This window comes from Cetorhinus maximus, chromosome 23, assembly GCF_964194155.1.
Source record: "Cetorhinus maximus chromosome 23, sCetMax3.hap1.1, whole genome shotgun sequence".
NCBI classification, from domain to species: domain Eukaryota; kingdom Metazoa; phylum Chordata; class Chondrichthyes; order Lamniformes; family Cetorhinidae; genus Cetorhinus; species Cetorhinus maximus.
Genome location: NC_135901.1, coordinates 40,422,514 through 40,447,380, shown reverse-complemented (window position 1 = coordinate 40,447,380; position 24,867 = coordinate 40,422,514). Strand labels below are relative to the sequence as shown.

The following is a 24,867-nucleotide window of genomic DNA, read 5'->3' as shown; positions in this document are numbered from 1 at the left end:
GGTTGAGTGGCCGAATGGACTGAGGTGCTGGTCGAGGTTCCTGTGATTTGGGCACTACTCCCGCGGTTGTTAAACTTTCCGGTGGTTTGTTTTTGAGACGCTTCTAAAAAATCCTCTGCGCGGCCAAGGAACGGCTGATCTGTGTTGCATTTTGGTTTGGAGAATGGGGAGAGTCAGTCTAAGTTGGGTTAATGGCACAGACTGAAAGTCTTTTTTCTCTGTTACTCCCTGTATCCATTCTATTATTTTATACAAACAACATATCAATTTCACTAAGCAGTTGTTGCCAACTGATTTTAACTGACGGTCTGCAGAATTAATTATCGGTTAGTTGGAATAAAAACTATCCAAATACCCCCGTGTTTCTTATTTATGTTATCAGCAAACATTCACTAAATTCGCAATTGGAAATGGAAGAGTAATTGACCACTCCTGATCAACCAATCACAACTGCTCTTTGACAGCAACACGCCAGGCCGAATGGCCTCTTTCTTTCCTGTAACTTTATATAACTTTATGTTCCCCAATGCCACGGATGCTCTTTCCCGGTTATTCTACCTTATTATAACCCATCTATCGACATGTACTTTATTACCTTGTGTCCTGTCCTTCTGAAGTCAAGACCCGGAATGAATTCAGTGAGAAGTTTTATTGTCATTTGCAGCAGGAGATTTGGAACCAGAACAGTTGAATGACGGTTTAAATAGTGCCAGCCCTTCACTGCAGCTCATTGTGCTTTTCAGTGGAGATGATTTCTATTTGTTACAAAGTGCAGCATGATCTGATTAACTGACGGAGTTGGCTCCAGATTCCGAATGTCAATTCCTACTCTGTTGCTTTTGTTCTATTTCAACACCAGTTAAGGAAATGATTAACAAACTTCAGTGATGCGGTACCGTGGCCGAGTGGTCTAAAGCGCTGGATTAAGGCTCTAGTCTCAATGGGGGTGTGGATTCGAATCCCATCGCTGCCAAATATTTAGCGGCCCCAGATGAACAAGCAGATATCACCTTAAATTGAGTGTGCGTTGTTGTATTCTGACAGGAAGAACGAGGAGACGAAAGAAATATGGGGAAAGGCGGGATGTGGAATTATAGTTGCTGAGTTGCTCTTCCAGAGGGTCGGCAAGTGAACGACCGTCTGATGCATCCGTCTGTGACTTCACACAAACAGCAGTGATGTCAGAATCGGTCCTGTGTTCACGGTGGAGTGGATAAGGGGTTGGAGTTGGTATCCTGTGGGGTCTCCTCACAGAGGTACAAATCCTACCGGCTCCAGTTCTCATCATTCCTGATTTTGATAAGATGCCCGTGGAATTAATTATTGGATAAATGGCATCAAAAACACGCAAACAGTCCCGTGGTTTCTTCTTTCCGTTGGTCTGTGTGTGTGTAAATGTGGTTCAGTTCCCCAAGGGAATGGACAAATTTTTAACAGAACAAACTTTATTCACATTAGTTGTGCAACTTCAAATCAAAAAATACCAGGGTGAAAGGTACAAGAGGAACTTTTCTCGTTCTCTGCATGCCCCATTACAACAACAGCTTATATTTAGATAGCACCTTCAATGAAACCTCCAAAGATGGTTCACAGGTTCATTATATAACAGAGCCTGACACTGACACACATAAGAAAATGTTAGGCCAGAAGGCCAAAAGCTTGGTCAAAGAGGTAGGTTTTAAGAAGAGTCTTAAAGGAGGAAAGTGAAGTAGAGGCGGAGAGGTTTAGAGAGGGAATTCCAGGGCCTCGTTAAATGAAACCATGGTCACCAATGATGGAGCGATTCTGATTGGGAATGTACAAGAGGCCAGAATTAAAGGAGCACAGGCATCTCACAGTCTGTGGGGTTCGAGGAGATCACAGAGATAGGGAGGGGCGAGAGGAAGGAGGGAATTGAACACAAGGATAAGAAATTTTGAAGTAGATACATTATCTGACCTGGAGCCAATGTCAATCAGTGAGCAGAGGGGTGATAGGGGAATGGGACTTTCTGTGAGTGTAGACACGGGCAGCAGTTTTGGGTGACCTCAATTTACGGAGGGGAGAATGTCCACTTACATTCCAGAACTGACATTCTGCTGGATCAGCACTGCCCTGTTTCCAAGACCAATATTGATCCTTTATAAGGTGCCGTTCCCAGAACTATACACAGTCCTCCAGGTGTGATCTAACCAGGGCTTTGTATAGCTGCAGCAAAACTTTCCCTCTTTTCTATAACAGCCTCTGTCACAGGTTGTCTAGCACGGGGAGTTAGATTGTATATATCGACTGAGAAAAATGAGGAGATGCTTGGTCAGAATGAACTTCTTTCAAATATTCAATGTGATGTCAATTGCACAAATAAATATTTATTTTTATTTCGAAGACAACACATGAATCCCCAGTCCAACTCTCCGTGTCATTGAGTCAGGGAAGCTTTGTTAATTTTCACACACTGAGCATGGACACTGCAGAAGCTCCTGCACCTCCTTCAGCATTAGTTTTCTTAACTCAGAGTTTTCAAAAGGGGATTGGGTACTTATTTGAAATGGAAAAAAAACCTGCAGCTTTAAGAAGGAAGAGAATGATATTGGAACTAAGTAGATAGCTCTTTGAAGAAAGCACACACCCGATGGGTCGAATGGCCACCTGATGAGCTGTGTCAGTTTACAATTAGATCAATTTCTCTGCAGCATTCCAAAATGTCCCATCCCAGTTCTATTCCTGTAAAACAGGATTTTGCAGTGCAGCAGGTCTACACAGTTTGAAATTCAATACAAGTCCCTTTGACTTTTTCTCACAAATTGTTTCTGTGGTGTAGTGACCTAGCCAGCAATGCCCACATCCCATAAATGAATAAAGAAACAAATAGTGATTATCACATTCGCTTCACATGTGCAAGGTCGCCAGCTCGAAAACTGGCAAAAATATTATCAAAACTGGATCAAAACTAATTATGAGAAGCTGCGCAATTCCCGCTTGTTGGCAAATAATAGCCAAATACATTATCTCACAGCCATGTGACATTGGCACTTCCCCAGGCTTTGAATAAATTTCTCCAAAAGGCACGTTTATGAGAAAGAGACAATAAATGAGACGAATTGCAGTGAGATAGTTCACACATGTGTGAAGTGTTGAATGACCTGCTGATGTGCTCTGTCATTTTATGATTCTAATGTCAGGTCATTTTTTCTGCCGCATGGTTATGTTTTTCAGCTGAATTATACTTCCACAAAACAGGGTTTGGAAGTGCAGTAAGACTGCACGGTTTGATATTCTAAGTCAGTCCCTGTGGTTCTGCCCATTGTTTCTGTAGTGCAGTGGTTATCTCAATGCAAGGGAAAAACATTATCTCCCAGTTGTGTGGAGAAGTTGTATCGCTCCCATTCCTGTTTGTTGTTGAATGTGAACTGAATGCTGGATCTTGCAGCCACATTAGATTCGCTCTTCACCATTTCTGAAGATAACATTCAGCAAAATAAGATGTTTCCACTGGCAGCGGGTGATTGGAGAGTGTGGGGCTGGAATATTGTTACTTTTTCCTGTCTCACTCACCGTGGAGCTAAGGAAGAGGCGATTAATTGATGTGTTTGTTTCAACCAATAGCCTCATAGATCTCTATTGATTTAGATGGGGGTACATGATCGTTCATATTCTTTGTTATATCTGAAATGAATATCCATAAACAGAGCTTGGTGTGGGAACTCAATGGGCGACAGCCGAGTTTTCAACGTGAGGGTGGGGGATTTTTTTGTGGTTTCAGGTCCCCAGAACAAATCAGAGCGTTAATGAGTGATGATGGGGAGAAAACAGTGGCAGTTTCGTCCCTGGGTGGTCTCGAACCACCAACCTTTCAGTTAACAGCCGAACGCGCTGACCAATTGCGCCACAGAGACTTAATAAAAGTACCTGTGCTCTGTAAGGTATCCTAAACCAATGGCTCAGCGAGTGAAAGCTTCAGATTGCTGAAAAGCAATGACAATTATTCCCTATCAGTTTTACTCTTCCCAAATAAAGGGTGGGACATTCATTGTGAATACATGGAAACAGTCTGATCCCACCCACTGCAGACACATCCATGTCCCCAGGAACCAGCTCCCCTACAACTGTTGCCGTCTCCCTTCGAGCCTCTCGGTGTTTTTCTGTTACCAAGTATTATGATTGTCCCGAAGCCAATAATTCTAAAGGGGTTTCTCTGTTACACAGCGAGTGGTTCGGATCTGGAATGCACTACCTGAGAGTGTGGGGGAGGCAGATTCAATCACGGATTTCAAAGGAGAATTGGACAGAAAATGCAGGTCTCCGGGGAAAACGCGGGGAAATGCAGGTTAGTTAGTTTCCAGAAGAGTAAAAGATCTCCCTTTTCCGATGGAGTTAAGGAGATTTTTTTTCCTCAGTGGGTCATTAGCCTGTGGACTTATTTTCATCAGAGGTTTGGTCATTGAATTTACACAAGGCTGAATTAGACAGATTTTTTATAGACAAGGGGGTCGAAGGTTATGGGGGGCAGACAGGAAAGTGGAGTTGAGGCCACAACCAGATCAGCCATGACCTCAATGAATGGTGAAGCAGGGTCAAGGAGTTGAATGGCCTACTCCTGCCCCTGAGTCCTTTGTTCCTATGACCCGGGCTGAATGGCCTCCCCTTAGCTCTGATTCTCTGACACGATGAGGTGCTCGAGGTGCAAAATGGTCAATCCCTGCTCCTGTTTGTTATGTTCTAATTTGGAGCAGTTACCACCCAAGGCAATGGTTAGTTTACCTTTGATAGTGGGAGCGTGACCTGGAAACTCATCGACGCAGTCACACTGGGGAGAGACCGTTCACCTGCTCCGAGTGCGGGAAGGGATTTACTCAGTTATCCACCCTGCTGAGACAGCAGCGAGTTCACAACGGGGAGAGACCGTTCACCTGCTCCGAGTGTGAGAAGGGATTCACTCAGTTACACCACCTCCTGACACATCAACGAATTCACCATGGGGAGAGACCGTTCACCTGCTCCGAGTGTGGGAAGTGCTTCACTCAGTTACACCACCTCCTGACACATCAGCGAATTCACACTGGGGAGAGGCCTTTCAACTGCTCTGAGTGTGGGAAGGGATTCATCAGTGTATCTAACCTGCTGAGACACCAACAAACTCACACTGGGGAAATACCCTTCACCTGCTCAGAGTGTGGGAAGAGATTCACTCAGTTATCCAGCCTGCAGAGACACCAGCGAATACAAACTGGGGAGAGACCATTCAGCTGCTCCGAGTGTGGTAAGGGATTCATTGATCCATCCATCCTGCTGAAACACCAGCGGGTTCACACTGGGGAGAAAACTTTTAAATGCCCAGACTGCGGGAAGTGCTTCAAAAGTTCCGGGAACCTGATGTCCCATCAACGTGTTCACACTGACGAGAGACCGTTCAGGTGCTCTCACTGTGGGACTGGGGTCAGATGGTCATCTGACCTTATGGTACACCAAAGAATTCACACTGGGGAGAGACTGTTCACCTGTATGGAGTGTGGGAAGGGATTGACTCGATCATCCAACCTGCTGAGGCACCAACACGTTCACAAGTAACTACAGTGATTGGGATTTGCTGATAATCACATCCAGGAATGAACTATATTCAATGGAGTCGGTTTCTATTGATCTTCATAAACTCCAGCCCAGTTATAGGGGGCCATTTGTATTTTTGAAGTGCTGTGTGTTAAATACAGTGTATTGAGTCTTTTTAGTACCTTTAACACAAGTTATTTCCTTTTGAAAGACTCTCCTTCTCCCCTGTCTCCTCCATCCACACCTCCAACAACAAGTGTGAGGGGCTCATGGAGCTTCTTTGTCACTAGGATTGAGACAATCTGATCAGCTGCCTCTGCTGCTTCCCTCCCTTCCACTAGCCCACTGGACCAAAGATCCATCCTCTTGGGACAGGGGTGAATTGCATAGAATTTGCATCAGGAAGTGAATAAAATAGGTGCATTTCAGGGGAAAATGGATAGCTCTATGAGAAAGAAGGGAATAGATGATTACATTGATAGATTTAGCTGAGAAAAAATGGGAGGAGGCTCGAGTGGAGCGTAAACACCAGCATGGACTGATTGGGCTGAATGGCCTGGTTCTCTGCTGTATATCCCGTGACCTCCTGTGCAATCTAGTCTAAATCCATGGTATTATCTGTCTGGAAGCAGCATGGCATTAAACTGAAAACTAAAATCAAACTTTACCAGGCCGTTGTCCTGACCACCCTGCTGTATGGAGCAGAATCCTGGGTCTGCTCTTGGAGCCACATCATTGCTCTGGAACACTTCCAGCAAAGACACCCGAGGTCCATCCTGAGAATTAGATGGCAGGACAAAAATCAGAAACGAGATTCTCCAACACGCTGGGTTCAACAGCTTGGAGACCACCCTCCAGAAAATTCAGCTCCGATGGCCAGGCCATGTTTCCCACATGGACAATCACAGAATTCCCAAGCTGATCTTCCATGGGGAACTGTCTCAGGGCAAACAACATCAAGGTGGTCAGTACAACCGATACAAGGACACCCTAGAAAAGAGCCTCATAAACTTCTGCATTTCAGACCGCCTCTCCTCAGAAAACACTGCAGTCGACCGGCCGAGTTCTGGTCACTACATTATAGGAAGGATGTGATTGCACTGGAGAGGGTGCAGAGGAGATTTACCAGGATACTGGCCGGGCTGGAGGGTCTGAGCTATGAGGAAATATTTGATAGGCTGGGGTTGTTTTCCCTAGAGCAGCGAAGGGGACCTCATAGTGGCGGATAAGATTATGAGGGGCATAGTTGGGTGGATAGGAAGGCACTTTTTCCATTAGTAGAGGGGTCAATAACCGGGGGCATACATTTAAGGTAAGAAGTAGAAGGCTAAGAGGGGAGTTCAGGAAAATTGTTTTTTCACCCAGAGGGTGGTGGGAGTCTAGAACTCACTGCCTGAAAGGGTGTAAATGATTTGGGTGGTTGAGTCAGAAACTCTTGTAATATTTAAGAAGTATTTAAATATTCACTTGCATTGCCTTAGCCTCCAGGGCTATGGGCCAAGCGCTGGATAATGGGATTAGTGTAGTCAGAACTTTGTGAGCAGTGTGGACACAATGGGCCGAATGGCCTTCTCCTGTGCTCTATGAGTGTATATGTGGAGGCAAGCACTGAAATTTGGTTCAGCGTGTTTCGAGGACCATCTACACCAAACTCAACATCCAACGTGCCCACAGGAAGGTCAGAGGTGACGCAGCTGCAGAAGTTAACCCAAGCACCACCAACAACAATATGAACGGTCAGTTTTGTGGACGTCCATGTCGAACCCACACCGAAATCTTCAGTCAGGAGAGGACCCACAGGAAATTATTAAATCATTTACAGTTTGGGGACTCGAACAATGAGAAGTCTACCCCAACTTTATCCCTGCTCTCTGGATCGGGGAACTATACCCTGTCTGTATTACTGTGGTGCTGTTAATAAAGTCAGCGTGAGACAGTCTGTTGTGAGCTTGATTATCTGGTGTCTGAATCCACAAGATTCACCATTTAGAGTCAACAAGATGAACAAGGAAACATATCACTGCCCAAAACTCCAGCTCGATATTCCCATGAGAAAGTCTGTTATCGAACACCTCGAATGGACAGAACAGAGAAAGATCCCAACTGTAAGAAACCCTTGAATCATTTGTAAAAATATTTCAAATGCTGACAGATTCCAGCTGTCAGTTTCCATCACATTGAAGTTAATGGAAGGTGAGAGCGTGGTTATTCTAGAACTATAAAAAAACACTAGTTAGAGCACAGCTGGAGTGCTGAGTCCAGTTGTAGTCAGCACATTACAGGAAGGATGTGATCACACTGGAGGGGGCGCAGAAGAGATTTACCTAGATGTTGGCAGGACTGGAGAATTTTAACTCCGAGGAAAGATTGGAGAGGCTGGGGTTGTTTTCTTTGGGACAGGGGAGGAAGAGGGGAGATTTAATTGAGGTGTAAAAATTATGAGGGTCCCAGATAGGAAGGACCCATTTCATTTACAGAGGTCAGAACCAAGAGGATAGAGATTTAAAGTAATTAGTGGAACGATTAGAGGGGAGTTCAATAACCCAGAGGGTGGTGGTCTTGGAACTCACTGACTGAAAGGGTGGTAGAGGCAGAAATACACAGATTTAAAAAGTGCTGGGATATACACTGGATGTGCTGTAACCTACAGGATTACGGACCAAGAGCTGGGAAATGGGATTAGACTGGATTGCTCATTTTCAGCCAGTACAGACATGATGGGCTGAATTGCCTCCTCTGTGCTACAATTTCTATGATTCTGTGGTGACAAGTGGTCCTGGTGTTTTTATCTGAGACAGGCCTCAGCCCTGTCATTTGCCCCGAGTGTCGATGTGATGGTTCAAGCCAAGAGATGCCGGGTACCGGGAGCAGCAGGAACAATAAATAAAACCGAGGTGCCAGTAAATATTGATATAGTTTATTTGTATCTAGTTCCATTTTTATAAATTCTGCTGAATGTTGCCCTCAACCAGTGTCAGGATATTGGATCAGAGCCACCATGGAAAATGAATTTGACACTGGTGAGATAGACAATGTCAACTGGATCCTCAGTATCTCTGTAAACTCCTTCAGCCCCACAACCCTTCCTGTAAATACAAGGTGTTGTTCTTGGATTACACCCTGAGATAGACAATGTAATTATATTTTAACCTTTATTCTTCAAGTAAAGTATCTTCATTCAGGCTGTTCTCAAGGTTGTGCAAGATGAAACCAAACAGTGATTTATTTGTACTTCTTGCAGTTTAGTTACTGTATTCACTGCTCACGGTGCGATCTGCTCTACACTGGGAAGACCAAACACAGATTGGGTGATCACTTTGTGGAACAACCTCCGTTCAGTCTGTCAGCTTGACCCTGAGCATCCGGTCACTTGTCATTTTAATTCTCCGCCCCACTCCCACTCTGACCTCTCTGTCCTTGGCCTCCTGCAATGTTTCAATGAAGCTCGTTGGGGGCTCGAGGAACAGCAGCTCATCTTTCAGTTCGGCACTTTACAACCTTCTGCACTCAACATCGAGTTCAGCAGTTTCTGCACCAACAGAGAGTTGTCAGGGTCTGGAACATTCTACCTGGGAAGGTGCTGGAACCTGATCCTATCAGGAATTTTAAAAGGGAGTTGACAGGGATTTGGGATTGAGGAACTTACAGGGTTACAAACAGAAAGTGGGCATGTGGGACTAAACACAACTGCTCTTTCAAAGAGACAGCACAAGCACAAAGGGTTGAATGGCCTCCTTCTGTGCTCTAAGTTTCGATGATTCTAGGAGTTGGCCATTTAGCCCCTCGAGTCTGTCCCACCATGCAATCAGATCACGGCTGATCTGTGACCCTTTGTCTCCTGTCCCTTGATTTATACCTTGTGTTAGGAAGGATCTATCAATGCCAGATTGAAACTGAACATTGATCAAGCATGAACTGCTCATTCAGGAAGAGAATTCCAAACTTCTCCCAACTTTATCTGAAGAAGATTTTCCTAATCTCACCCCTGAAAGTTCGGGCTCTAAGTTTTAGACTATATTCCTCAGTCCTGGATTCCCCAACCAATGGAAATTGTTCCCCTCTATCTACCACACCATGTCCAATTTATATCATGAAAACTTCGAGAAAATCCTCCTCAATCTTCTAAATTCCAGGGAATACAAACCTCACAGTGAGATGATGAATATTGGCAGAATGAATAGGGTACTCAATGGTACAGTCCTAAAGGGTGTGTAGGGACTGGGGGACCTGGGGGTTGATGTGCATACACATTTAAAAGGCGAAAGGACATATTGAGAGAGCAGATCTCAAAATATATGAGATCATGGGCTTCATAAGCAGATTTAATGTGTATAAACGCAGGGAAAATAAGCTGACCCGTCATAAAGCTCTGGTTAGGTCACAACAGGAGTATTGCATCCAGTTCTGGTCTCCACACTTTAGGAAAGGGGTGCGGGTCCTTCAGAGGATGCAGAGGAGATTTACCAGAATGGTTCCAGGAAAAAGGGAATTCGGTTACAAAGTGAGATTGGAGAAGCTGAAGTAGTTCTTCTTGGAGTTACAGAGTTGAGGGGAGATTGGATACAGGTGAACAAGATTGTGACAGGTTAAGACAAGGTGGACAAAGAAAATGTTGTTTCCATCTGGTGATGGTACAAGGATTAGGGGGACACATATTGAAGGTTATGGGCAATAGATACAGGGCAAATGCAGGGAGGAACATTTTACACAACAAGTGGTATTAACCCAGAACTCACTGCCTACAAGCAGGCTGGAAGCAGACATGATCAATGCTTTAAAATTAAATTGGACCAGCATTTAAGAGAAATAAACATGCAGGGGGTTGAAGACACAGGGGGGCAATGAGACAGACTGGTCAGCTCTACAGAGAGCTGGCATTGACTCAATGGGCTGAATGGCCTCTTTCTGTGCTGTAATTACTCTGATGCATTTGTTTGACCACTCCTCATAATTTAAACCTTGGAGTTCAGTTGTTATTCAGGTACATCTATTCCTGTCCTGATGAAAGGTCATGTTGACTCGAAACATTAACTCTGTTTCTCTCCACAGATGCTGCCAGGCCTGCTGAGCACTTCCAGCATTTTTTATTTTTATTACAGTGGTTCAGGTGCAGTCTAACCAGGATTTTGAAAATGTCGGTGCTTTTCCCACAAACAGAACAGATAAACCTTTTTCCTTCCACAATCAAAGTCCGATGATATTCAGGACCTGAGGAATCGAGTGACTCTGTTAGATCTTGATTGATGTTTGGTTTGAGTTTCCCCATCTCCAAATCCGTCCCATTGAAAATCCTGTACAAAGGAGATTATAAAAAAACATCTGTCAGTCCAGGATAGAAATTAAGAGACAAACATTTCTCTGGGTTGGAGTTTTCTGTGTGTAAATACTCCCCTTCTAACCCCCTGTAAAAGGAGTTTCCAAACACTCGGTGTAAACTGGGCTCCGGGAGTTTGTAATCCGGGTTTGGAGTCCTACACCGGGTGTTTGTGAATCCTCCCAGTCCACCCTCCGGCTCCATTTCTCTCCTGCACTCGGCCCTTTCTCACCCGCTGGACTTTCAACCCGACCGCCTTGATCCCGATCCCCACCCGCGTTGCGCATGCTCCAATTCAAGCCCAGCCACGCCCCTCATTCACTCCGAATGACGGGAGGAACAGCCGCTCCCGCTGGTCCTCCAGGCCCGCCCCCTGTCCCTATTGGTCCGTAGCTGCCGTCAATCATTGTGAGCTGAAGCATGCGTAAAGCGTGAAATCAGGCGTGAGGAGAGCTGGAGCGAGCGGATTTGAAATGCGGGATTTACAAAGACCGAGTGCGGACTGAGAGCTGGAAAAAAAACCCGTGAGCATACATAGGGCTGGCGGGTGAGTTGGGAGGCTTTATGAATTGACGGCCTCTGTCCTAAACCCTCAATAAGGAACCATCCTTCCAACCACAGATTAGGCCATTTCTCCGGAAGTAGGCCCAGGTTACCGGCCGCCAACTTTATAGGGGGCAAGGAGCAGCAGAGCGCATGTGCGGTCACCATCTGTATAGGGGACAAGAAGCAGCAGAGCGCATATGCGGTCACCATCTTTATAGGGGGCAAGGAGCAGCAGAGTGCTTGTTCGGTCACCATCTTTATCGGGGGCAAGGAGCAGCAGAGCGCATGTGTGGTTACCGTCTTTATCGGGGGCAAGAAGCAGCAGAGCGCATGTGCGGTCACCATCTTTGTAAGTGGCAATATCCAACAGGGAGCATGCGTGGGCGCCATCTTTACAGAGGTTGCAGACCCGGATGAATGACCCGCAGGAAGGACAATAAATCAGAGATAGAGTTTGGTGTGAAATCAATGGGTTGTTGTAAAACAGGAGATCAGGGTAACAGTCAGAAACAACAACAACTTCTATTAACATCATACATCATCCCAGTGAGCTTCACAGGGAAATTATAAAATAAAGTATAACATTCAGACACAGAAGGAGGTGACCAAAATACTTAAATAGTCACTTGTTTGTACGGAATTTGATTATTAACGAAAAAAGAGACAAGCTGTCAAAGCTTTTCCTGTTGCACTCACCAGGACAGACGCAAGAATCCCAAATTTCAAAGGGAACCACAATTTATACTGCACGAGAAAAGGGTGCTGATTGGTTGGCCCGTCGGCTCTGATTGGTTGTTGCCATGGACAATACAGCCAGGAGCTGTCATCCCCTCTGCTTTTGTTTAATTCCACAAAACACCCCGTGCCTGGACTTGTTCCTTCTGCCTGCAGAGGACAGGTCCCTGTGGATGAACATACGTAGCTTCTAGCAAGTGCAAGTGAGACACATTACTAGCCTGACTGATAATTTTTGAAATTTGGTATTCTTCCCTCTATCCTGATGAGTACAAGATAAAATGTTTTGAAAGAATGTCTTTTTTTATTAATACTCAGTTTTCTTAAAGGGGGAAAGTGGCTTAGACAGAGGGGGAAAGTGGCTTAGACAGAGGGAGAGGATCTCAGAGCTTGGGGTCGAGGGAACTGAAGGCACGGACACTAATGTTGGAGCAATTAAAACAAGGAATGCTAGAATTAGAGTAGTGCAGATATCATAGAGGGGTCTGTGGGAGCCACACAGAGAAGAGAGGACGCCATTGGGGGATTTGAAAACAAGGATGAGAATTTTAAAATCGAGTTGCTCCTTGAACGGGAGCCAAAAAAGGTCAGGGAACGGGTCTAGCTGTGAATGAAGACACAGACAGCAAAAATATGGATGTCTTCAAGGTTACGGAGGGTAGAATGTGGGAGACCAGCCAGGAGTGTGTTGGAATGGTCGAGTCTGGAGGTAAAAATGGCAGTGATGAGGGTTTCAGCAGCAGATGAGACACTCCTGAGACAGGGGTGAGGTCGGGTGATGTTACGGAGGTGGAAACAGGCGATCTTAGTGATGGCACAGACATGAGGTCAGCAGCTTTTTCGGTATCAAATGTGACACCGAGGTTGTGAACAGACTGGTTTAATCTCAGACTGTTCCCAGGGAGAGGGATGGAGTTGGTATCTGGGAAATGGAGATTGGAGCAGGGACTGAAAACAGTGTCTTCAGTCTTCTCAGTATTTAAATGGAGTTAATTAGTCATCAGGACGAGAAGCAGGAACCAAAATGGGCCATGTGACTGATCCCAGGTTTAACTCAGAGAGGGAGAGAAGGAAGGAAGGAAACTCTGGGATATTGGGAGAAACCATCTTCACAATCGCTCATTAAATCTCCACAAAGTAAGTTTTGGACACAAGGTTAACATCTGCTATTCTGTATGATCAGTCAGGGGGTTTCAGATTAATGTTTTGTCATGAGTAATCACTGAAGTGAATGATCAGACATATTGTCAACTCCAGTTGTAAAAATTTGTTAAAAAGATACAGAAAGAATTGTCCAAAACTCTGTTTGGATTTCAGCACAGGGAGGAGGGAGAGTGTGTGGGACGGGGATTTGCAGCTTTTGGGGAACAAGAGAGGAAAAAATGTTCCATAGAATTGTCTGTTCTGAATTTCTATCCTGTTCTTACAGTGATGGCTATTGTAAACTCCTTTTACAGATAATTAGAAGGGGAGGATTTTCAGGCAGGAAACTCAAACCAAACTTCACATCAAGATCTGACACAGTCACTCGATTCATCGGGACCTGAATATCATCACCTTTGAATGTGGACGGAGAAACATTTGTCTGTTCTGTCTGTAGGGAAAGATTTCAAACATCAGTGTGACTGGAAAAGCACCGAGACACACACACCTGAGTGAGAGTGTTCCAGTGAATTGACTGTGGAAAGAGCTTTAACTAGTTACACAGTCTGAAATAACATCACACCATTCACATTGGGGAGAAACTGTACACGTGTTCTCAGTGTGGACGAGGCTTCAACTGATCATCAAACTTAGAGAGACACAGGGACACCTGGACCATGGAGAAACCGTGGAAATGTAAGGACTGTGGGAAAGGATTCAATTGTCCATCCAAACTGGAAATCCATCGACGCAGTCACACTGGGGAGCGGCCGTTCACCTGCTCTGAGTGTGGGAAGGAATTCACTCAGTTATCCCACTTGCTGACACACCAGCGAGTTCACACTGGAGAGGGAGCATTCACCTGCTCCGAGTGTGGGAAGGGATTCACTTGGTCATCAAGCCTGCTGACACACCAGCGAGTTCACACTGGAGAGAGACCATTCAACTGCACGCTATGTGGGAAAGGATTCACTGGGTCCTCTAACCTGCGTAAGCACCAGCGAATTCACACTGAGGAGAGGCCATTCAGTTGTACTTCCTGTGGAAAGAGATTCAGGACTTCATTGAACCTCAAATTACACCAGCGAATTCACACTGGAGAGAGGCCTTTCACCTGCTCCGAGTGTGGGAAGGGATTCACTCTGTTATCCCACCTGCTGAGACACCAGCGAATTCACACTGGAGAGAGACCATTCACCTGCTCCCAGTGTGGGACGGAATTCACTCAGTCATCAAACCTGCTGACACACCAGCGAATTCACACAGGGGAAAGACCATTCACCTGCTCCGAGTGTGGGAAGGGATTCACTTGGTCATCAAGCCTGCTGACACACCAGCGAGTTCACACTGGAGAGAGACCATTCACCTGCACGGTATGTGGGAAAGGATTCACTGGGTCCTCTAACCTGCTGAAGCACCAGCGAATTCACACTGAGGACAGGCCATTCAGTTGTACTTCCTGTGGAAAGAGATTCGGGACTTCATCGAACCTCAAAGTGCACCAGCGAATTCACACTGGAGAGAGGCCTTTCACCTGCTCCGAGTGTGGGAAGGGATTCGCTAAGTCATCCAACCTGCTGACACACCAGCGAGTTCACACTGGGGAGAGACCATTCACCTGCTCCCAGTGTGGGAAGGGATTCACTCAGTTATCCCACCTGCTAAGACACCAGCGAGTTCACACTGGGGAGAGACCATTCACCTGCTCCCAGTGTGGGAAGGGATTCACTCAGTTATCCACCCTGCTGAAACACCAGCGAATTTACACAAGGAGAGGCCATTCCGCTGTACTTCCTGTGTAAAGAGATTCAGCCTTCATTCCACCTCAGTGTACGCCAGTGAATTCACATTGGAGAGAAAGTGTTCACCTGCTCCGAGTGTGGAAAGGGATTCACTCATTTATCCAACCTGTTGAGACACTAGCGAGTTCACACTGGAGAGATGCTGTTCACCTTCTCCGAATGTGGGTAGGGATTCACTTGGTCATCCCACCTGCTCAGACAGCAATGAGTTCACAAGTGACAGCAGGGGTTGGATTCTGTTGTTATTGCTGCTGTTAATCACATCCAGAACTGAACCATGTTCATTCTGACAGTTTTGGTTTGTTTCTATTGATGTTAACAATCCCTGTAACTGGGCTGAAGTTTAATATCTTGATGTCTGTTCAATAAATCAGTTTTGTTTCAAACTCTCAGAATGTCGAGTCCTTGATTTCTCCAGAATAAGAGGAGACTGATTGATGTTTTGTTCCCAACTGCTCCATTTTTGGATCTTGTCTCCTTTCTAACCCTAGATTTTTTCAGTTCTCAGACCTTTGGTTACTCTCATGTATAAGTCCCAACTCCCCACACCTCCCAGAGAGCCTTGGGATCCAGGGAAGTATCAGTGTTAAAAACAGAAAATGCTGGAGCTAACCAATACTTTTCCAAATGCCAATTGATTTTGTCCTGGATTATTGGCTCCAGCTTTTCCCCACCACTGACGGGAAGCTGAGTGTCCTGTAATTGCTGTGTTTTTGAACAGGGGTCTAACATTTACAATCTGTCATTCCTCTGACACCACTACTATATAAGGAGGATTGGAAGATTGTGACCAGAGCCTCCACAAGTTCCATGTGAAGGATGCTGTCTCTGACAGTGCAGCAGTCCCTCAGTGTCACCCTGGAGTGTCAGCCTAGATAATGTGCTCAGGTTTATTAATATTTCCTCTTGTTATTGATGTGGGTCATTAAGAAACAATGGACTCTTATGATGTCATCCAGTCCCAGTGCGATGATGTCATCCAGTCCCAGTGTGATGATGTAATGAAGACTATTAAATACCAGCGGAGCCTTAGTGGTGAAAACAGTTTTGTTCGAGATGGCAGCAAGTCCATTACTGATAGATCAGCAAATGGAATTATTGGGAAAGAAAGTGAGGCAGCTCATGAACATCAGGACTAGTGTTGTGAATTATGAAGATGAGAAACATGTCCAGTATATGTCCCATCTCCCGACACTCTGCCCCCATCTCCCGACACTCTGCCCCATCTCCCGACACTCTGCCCCATCTCCCGACACTCTGCCCTCATCTCCCGACACTCTGCCCCCATCTCCCGACACTCTACCCCATCTCCCGACACTCTGCCCCCATCTCCCGACACTCTGCCCTCATCTCCCGACACTCTGCCCTCATTTCCCGACACTCTGCCCCATCTCCCGACACTCTGCCCCATCTCCTGACACACTGCCCCCATCACCCGACACTCTGCCCCCATCTCCCGACACTCTGCCACATCTCCCGACACTCTGCCCCCATCTCCTGTCACTCTGCCCCCGTCTCCCGACACCCTGCCCCCGTCTCCCGACACTCTGCCCCCATCTCCCGACACTCTGCCCCATCTCCCGACACTCTGCCCCATCTCCCGACACTCTGCCCCATCTCCTGACACACTGCCCCCATCACCCGACACTCTGCCCCCATCTCCCGACACTCTGCCACATCTCCCGACACTCTGCCCCCATCTCCTGTCACTCTGCCCCCGTCTCCCGACACCCTGCCCCCGTCTCCCGACACTCTGCCCCCATCTCCCGACACTCTGCCCCATCTCCCGACACTCTGCCCCCATCTCCCGACACTCTGCCCCATCTCTCGAGCAGCCCGTCTCTACCTCTGCTGAACCCACACAGGATGCACCATGTTGAAGCCAGAGGAAAGGACTGGGTGAGAAATTGTAATTCACCAAGGGTGTGCACATGGGGGTTTGACAAAATATTAAGTTTACCGTTTTTAACAATGAAACTTAAAACGCATTGATTGGAACTACTTCCAGCTCTTGTCCATTCTGACATCCCGTGGGCCAGCTCACCCTCTCACTGGGTTCATGCTGAATGTCAATCCAGGCTGGGAGCCATTGGGTGGATGTGCAATGGGTGGATGAGTGGGTGAAGGAATGTTCAGTTCACAGGGAGGGGGATGGGGGAGGGGGGTTGGTGCTGGTGGTGGGAAGTGTTCATTCTGAAGGAGTCCCACCTGAAACAGTGACCACTAACTTATCACTTTCTAATGGTGATTGACCTGCTGTGTTTTTCTCTGAGACCAGGGATGGTCAAACTATGTCCCAAAGTTCAGATTTGGGCCTTGAGCCTGGGCTATGGGGCCCACATACACGGATCACAATTACCGGATGTCCTTCATCCCCGATTTTAATCACTCCACCATTGGTGGCCGGGCCTTCAGCTGCCTGGACCCTAAGCTGTGGAATTTCCACCCTAAACCTCTCCACCTTCCTCATTCACTTTCCTCCTTACAGACACTCCTTATAACCGACCTCTTTGGCCAAGCTTTTGGTCATCTGACTTAATATATCCCTCTGCCCCTGTGAAACTCCTTGGGACAATTTATTATGTTAGAAGCTCGATATAAATTTAAGTTGTTGTAGTTGTTGTTGTAGTTCAGTGAGATCTGATCACTTACTGAGTGATTGAGTCTGTTTCAATGTAACTCAGATAGACACAGCTTGTGTCATAGTTCAGTGAGATCTGATCACTTACTGAGTGATTGAGTCTGTGTCAATGTAACTCAGATAGACACAGCTTGTGTCATAGTTCAGTGAGATCTGATCACTTACTGAGTGAATGAGTCTATTTAATGTAACTCAGGCACAGCTTGTGTCACAGTTGAGAAAAGGTGATTCTTTCCAAACATTCAAAATTACCACAAAGCCATTAAAGAACATCTGTTGTGAGCTGAATTATTTGGTAGAATTAGAGTGAAGGAGTGGGATTGACCCACAGCCTGAGCCACCACTTTAAGGACAGGGAGAGAGGGAATCTGGAGAGGAGAAAATAATTAGTAGGAGACCAGGCACTGAATCTGTAACAATGAGCAGAGAGGGGGAGGAGTGTGTGGGACAGGGAATTATAGATTTGGGGGAATGAAAGGAGAAAGAATATCCCTTGGAACTAGAATTGTCTGTTCTGAATTTCTATCCTGTACTGACAGCGATGGCTTTTGTCAACTCTGTTTACAGGGTATTAGAGGGAGAGGATTTTCAAATGAGAAACTCAAAGCAAAAATCTCAAGATCTTATAGAATCACTGAATTCATAAATTATCAGCCTCTGATTATGGAAGGAGAAATGTTTGTCTGTTCTGTCTGTGGGGAAATATTTAAATCATCAGTGTGACTGGAAAATCACCGGGACACACACACCCGACTCAGAATCACATCTCGGGGTCAAACCTGACATCACGTGGGCAAAAAGTCTGGTTTACATTCAGACAGTTGCCAGGGAGAGAAATGGAGTTGGTAGCTCGGGAATGAAAACAATGGTTTCAGTCTTCCCAATATTCAATTGGAGGACATTTTTGCACATCCACCACTGGATATTAGACAAACAGTCTGATAGTTTAACAAAAGTGGAGAGAGGTGGTGATGAGGTAGAGCTGGGCACTGTCAGTGTATATGTGATAACCGACACTGTGTTTTCAGATGATGTTGTTGTGGGGAGCATGTTGATGAGAAATAAGAGGCCAAGACTGGATCCTTTGGGGACACCAGAGGTAACTGTGGGAGTGGGAAGGGAAGACATTACAAGTGATTCTCTGGCTATGATTAGATTGAGAAGAATGGAACCAGGAGAGAGCAGCCCCACCCAGCTGGATGACAGTGGAGAGATATTGGAGCAGAATGGTGTGGTCAACCTTGTCAAAGGCTGCAGACACATCAAGAAGGATGAGAAGGGATAGTTTACCTTTGTCACAGTCCCATAGGATGTCATTGGTGCTTTGATCAGAGCTGTTTCAGTACAGTAGCAGGGCAGAAACCTGATTGGAGGGATTCAGACAGGGAGTTCTGGGAAAGATGGGAATGGATTTGAGACGTGACAACATTTTCAAGGACTTTGGAAAGGAAAGAGAGGTTGGAAATGGTGTAGTCGTTTTCAAGGATGGTGGGGTCAAGGATGTTTATTGAGGAAGGGAATGATGATTAGAAGGAGAGGGGGGCAATAGCTGAAGAGAGAGAACTGTTAACAATATCAGTAAACATGGGGAAGTTGGGGGATCAGCAGTTTATTGGGAATAGGGTCGATAGCAGGAGGTGGGTCTCATGGACAAGATGAGCACTGAGAGGCCATGTGGGGAAATGGGAGAGAAACTAAAGAAAGATGTGAGTTCAGGCTTGAACAAGGGGAACTTTGGAGACAGTTTGTCCTGGTGGGCTATTGGAAGGGAGGGAAGCAGCAGAGGCAGCTGATCGGATTGTCTCAATCTTAGTGACAAAGAAGCTCAATGAGCTCCTCACACTTGTTGTTGGAGGTGAGGATGGAGGTGACAGGGGAGAGGGGAGCATTTCATAATAAACTAACTTGACTTCAAGTTATTAAAACAGAGCTTCCCAAATTGTGGCTCGTGATCCCCAGTGATGAGATTTTGGGCTCGCGAGCTCTGAGGCATCCATGGCTGCCAGGGAGCTTGGACTGTCCCCTGACAGCTACGAGGGCCCCTTAAATCCTCACCTTTTCCTATTGGTGGACGAGCTCTCATGGCTGCTATCTGAGGCTTGATTGCTGCATAAAACGCCCGTGAAAAGGTAGGTGTTTTGTTTTCTATTCATCAACTCCCCCAATTCATTCGTCGTTACCGAACTAAGACAAACACACATCCTGGGGATTATGATAGATTCAAAAAAGCTTTCTACCTCTTCTGTCATTTCAGCAGACGAAAGGAGGATCAGTCTGAATTTGAGGGATGTACGTTCACCATTTCGAAAAGTATATTTTTAGGATTACTAAAGGTTTTATGAGCCATTAAATATTTGTAGAGGAGAAAGCACCTTTCTGCCTGTATATCACGCTAATAGCTTCTGTTGTATATAACTAAAACCCTATTGTAGTGATTATGATAAAAGCTGTATCTGTGTGTAATTGAAAGTCATTTATATGAAATATCCTGCACACACAGAATTGGAACTTCAAGATTTTATTTAGTGAAGAATTATAGAGAGTTAAGAGAATCATTGAGTTAACTATACATGAGTCCAATTTACAATGTAGACTTTATAATCTGCTAATTTTTCATTGAGCAATTGCAAATATTTAGCTGCTTGAAGTACTTTCTGCAGAATAACAATTGTCCAAACTTTGCCTGAAGCCTCTTTCCCGCTCAACATCTCCTGTAATCCCCAGATTTTCACTCTAGGGTCACACCAAGTCTGAAACATTAACATGGGGTCTCACTTGGAAAGGTTTGGGAAGCACTGGATTAATAGACTCAGCACTTTGTGTTTAACACAAAGCTGTTTTATTTGAATTTTATCTGGAGTTTATAAACATCAGCAGAAACAGATCTCAATGAACATGGTTCAGTCGTGGATGTGATCAACAGCAAAATCCAATCACTGTCATGTCTCATGAACTCGCTGATGTCTCAGCATGTGGGATGAGGTAGTGAATCCCTTCCCACACTCAGAGCAGGTGAACGGTCTCTCCCCAGTGTGAACTCGCTGGTGTCTCAGCAGGTTGGATGATCGAGTGAATCCCTTCCCACACTCGGAGCAGGTGGACTGTCTCTCCCCAGTGTGAACTCGCTGGTGCATCAGAAGGTTGGATGCCTGAGTGAATCCCTTCCCGCATGCAGAGCAGATGAATGGTCTCTCCCCAGTGTGAACTCGCTGGTGCATCAGCAGGTTGGATGCCTGAGTGAATCTCTTCCCACACTGGGAGCAGGTGAATGGTCTCTCCCCTGTGTGAACTCGCTGGTGCATCAGCAGGTTGGATGCCTGAGTGAATCTCTTCCCACACTGGGAGCATGTGAATGGTCTCTCCCCTGTGTGAACTCACTGGTGTGTCAGCAGGCTGGATGCATGAGTGAATCCCTTCCCACGCATGGCACAGGTGAATGGTCTCTCTCCAGTGTGAGTGCGCCGATGAGTTTCCAGCTCAGACGGGTAGTTAAATTCCTTCCTACAATCCCCACATTTCCACACCTTCTCCCCAGTGTGAACGGTGCTTTTTCCTTCCATGTTTGAAATCCGATGATCTTCAGCTTCCGATAGACAGGGAAATTCTGTCAGATCCTGATGTGATGTTTAGTTTCAGTTTCCCGACTGCAAATCCTCCCCTTCTAATACCCTGTGAAATTGATTTAAAACAGAAAAAAGGGAGTGAGAGAGAACCCACAAAAACACAACGGCAGGTTGTGAAATTGAGCTGAATGAATCTGGGAATTTGTGGGGCCGGCACGAGGAAAAAGTGACCATGAAAACTGCTGGATTGTCATAAAAACCCAACTGGTTCACTAATGTCCTTCAGGGAAGGGAACCTGCCACCTGGTCTGGGCCTACACAAGACTCTGGCCTCGATTGGAGGAGAGAGAGAGAAAGATGGGAGTGGGTGAGAGAGAGAGAGGGAAAGGCAGGGGGTGAAGGAGAGGGGGGTGAAGGAGAGGGATAAAAACAAAGTGCTGGAAAATCTCTGCAGATCTGGCAGCATCTGTGGAGAGAGAAACAGAGTTAAAGTTTCGAGACTGTATTACACTTCTTCGGAATTGGTGAAGCAGACGGGATTTATATTTCTACAATTCAACCAGAACTTGGACAGAACCTCCCAAACCCTCAACCTCCACCACCCAGAAGGACCAGGGTAGCAGGTGTATGTGAACATTATCACCTCCAAGTTCCCCTTCAAGTCACACACCGTCCTAACTTGTCTGATATCCAGTACTGGATAAGCAGAAATTTCCTTTATTTAAATATTGGGAAGACTGAAGCCATTGTCTTCAGTCCTCTCTACAAACTACAATCCCTGATCACCGACTCCATCCCTCTCCATGCCAACTGTCTGAGACTGAACCAGAATGTTCACAACCATGGTGAAATATTTCACCCCAAGATGAGCTTCCAACCACATATCCACATCATCACCAAGACCGCCTATTTCCACCTCAGTAACATCGCCCGACTCCAGCCCAGTCTCAGCTCATCTGCTGCTGAAACTCTCATCCATTCCTTTGTTATCTCTAGACTTAACTATCCTAACACACTCCCGGCCGACCTCCCACATTCACCCTCCCTGTAATCTTGAGGTCATCCAAAACTCTGCTGCCTGTGTGCTTACTCTCACCAAGTCTTGTTCACCCATCACCCCTGTGCTCACTGACCTACAAAGTTTCCAGGTTAAGAAACACCAAAATGTTCAATTTCTTATCCTCACTTTCACATTTTTCCATGGCCGCTCCCGAACTCAAAAATCTCCATCAGTATCACAACCCTCCGAGATATCTGTACTCCTCTGATTCCAGCCTCCTGAGCATTCCTGATTTTAATCCCTCCACCACTGGCAGCCATTTGTCAGTTTCCAAGGCCCCAAGCTCTCGAATTTCCTCCCTAAACCTCTCTACCTTTGGAAGTCCCCGGAATCACAGATGCCAGTCCTCAGCTAATTCCATTCACTCCACGTGATATCAAGAAACGGCTGAAGACACTAGACACTGCAAAGCCTATGGGCCCTGACAATATTCAGCCAATAGTACTGAAAACTTGTGCTCCGGAACCTTCAGCACCCCTAGCCAAGCTGTTCCAGTACAGCTACAACACTGGCATCTACCCGGCAAGTGGAAAATTGCCCAAGTATGTCCTGTACACAAAAAGCAGCACAAATCTAACCCGGCCAATTACCGCCGCATCAGCCTATTCTTCATTATCAGTAAAGTAATGGAAGGGGTCATTAACAGTGCTATCAAGCGGCACTTGCTTAGCAATAACCTATTCACTGACGCCCAGTTTGGGTTCCGCCAGGGCCACTCAGCTCCTGACCTCATTGCAGCCTTGGTTCAAGCATGCACAAAAGAGTTGAACTCCCGAGGTGAGGTGAGAGTTACTGACCTTGACATCAATGCTGCATAAGACCTGCATAAGACCGAGTGTGGCATCAGGGGGCCCTAGCAAAACTGGAGTTGGTAGGAATCGGGGGGAAAATTCTCCGCTGGTTGGAGTCATACCTAGCACAAAGGAAGATGGTTGTGGTTGTTGGAGGTCAGTCATCTCAGTTCCAGGATATCACTGCAGGAGTTCCTCAGGGTAGCATCCTCAGCCCAACCATCTTCAGCTGCTTTATCAATGACCTTCCTTCCATTATAAGGTCAGAAGTGGGGGCATTTTCTGATCATTGCACAATGTTCAGCACCATTCATGACTCCTCAGATCCTGAATAACTCCATCTTCAAATGCAGCAAGATCTGGGTGACATCCAGGCTTGGGCTGACAAGTGGCAAGTAACATTCACCCCACAAAAGTGCCAGGCTATGACCATCTACAACAAGAGAGAATCTAACTATCGTCCCTTGACATTCAATGGCATTACCATCGCTGAATCCCCCACTATCAACATCCTGGGGGTTACCATTGACCTGAAACTCAACTGGACCAGCCATATAAATACTGTGGCTACAAGACCAGGTCAGAGGCTAGGAATCCTGTGGTGAGTAACTCACCTCCTGACTCTCCAAAACCTTTCCACCATCTACAAGTCAGGAGTGTGATGGAATACTCTCCACTTGCCTGGATGAGTACAGCTCCAACAACACTGAAGAAGCTTGACACTGTCCAGGACAAAGCAGCCCACTTGATTGGCACCACATCCACAAACATTCAGTTCCTCCACCACCGATGCACTGTAACAGCAGTCTGTACCATCTACAAGATGCATTGTAGGAATTCACCAAGGGTCCTTAGAGAGTGTCTTACAAACCTATGACCACTAGCATCTAGAAGGACAAGGGCAGCAGACACATGGGAACACCATCACCTGGAAGCTCCCCTCCAAGCCACTCGCCATCCTGACTTGGAAATATATCGGCTGTTCCTTCACTGTCATTGGGTCAAAATGCTGGGATTCCTTCCCTAACAGCACTGCGGGTGTACCTGCGCCATGTGAAATCCAGTGGTTCAAGAAGGCAGCTCACCACCACCTTCTCAAGGGCAATTAGGGATGGTCAGTAATGTTGGTCCAGCCAGCGAAGTCCACATCCCTTGGAAGAATTAAGAAGATTCCCTTTAAGAGTGACCTCTTTGACCAAGCTTTAGGTCACCTGCCCTAATATCTCCTCATGTGGCTCAGTGTCAAATGTTACTTTGTGACATGCCTGTGAAATGTCTTGGTACATTATATCACATTAAAAGTGTGATGAAACAAAAATGATTGTTGTTGATTTGGACATGTATCACTGTTCTTTCATCATCACTGGGTGAATATCTCCTTACCTAACAGCATTGTAGGAGCACCTTCACCTCACGGACTGCAGCGGTTCAAGAAGGTCAAACATCATCTTCCCCACAGGCAACTGGGGATTGGCAAAATCTGTGGAGAGGGAAACAGAATAAACATTTCAGGGTGTGCAGAACAAATTAAAGGGACTAAAAATGTTGCAGAATTTGATGGTCAACATAAGCTCAGAGGCGGAAGAGAAATGGACTATAGTGCAGGAAAAACAATTCCTGACTACGAAAGGTACTGTGGGAAGATAAAGCTGGGAAGACAGCAGCACATGGTCAGGGGATGGGCAGCGGAGGTAACCTCATTGAGACACAGTCAGCAAAAGTAACAATTAAATACTAAACGTACCT

At 46.0% G+C, this 24,867-nt stretch overlaps 1 protein-coding gene and 1 non-coding gene across 2 annotated transcripts; both read right to left on the bottom strand.

Moving 5' to 3' along the window:
* Positions 1–3,801: 3,801 nt before the first annotated feature.
* trnan-guu (transfer RNA asparagine (anticodon GUU)) lies at positions 3,802–3,875 on the bottom strand. Its single transcript has one exon. It is a non-coding gene; the product is annotated as a tRNA-Asn (tRNA).
* Positions 3,876–20,211: 16,336 nt separating this feature from the next.
* LOC144697546 (uncharacterized) lies at positions 20,212–24,601 on the bottom strand. Its single transcript, XM_078569597.1, has 2 exons — positions 24,505–24,601; positions 20,212–21,376 (listed from the first exon to the last, which is right to left on the bottom strand). Exon 2 carries the CDS (start codon positions 21,007–21,009, stop codon positions 20,647–20,649), a length of 363 nt encoding a protein of 120 aa, XP_078425723.1. The 5' UTR covers positions 21,010–21,376; positions 24,505–24,601; the 3' UTR covers positions 20,212–20,646.
* Positions 24,602–24,867: the final 266 nt, after the last annotated feature.

What these genes read in the sequence shown, in the direction of transcription:
- LOC144697546 (XM_078569597.1), bottom strand. Translation starts at nt 21,009, where the DNA reads ATGCACCAGCGAGTTCACACAGGGGAGAGACCATTCACCTGCTCCCAG.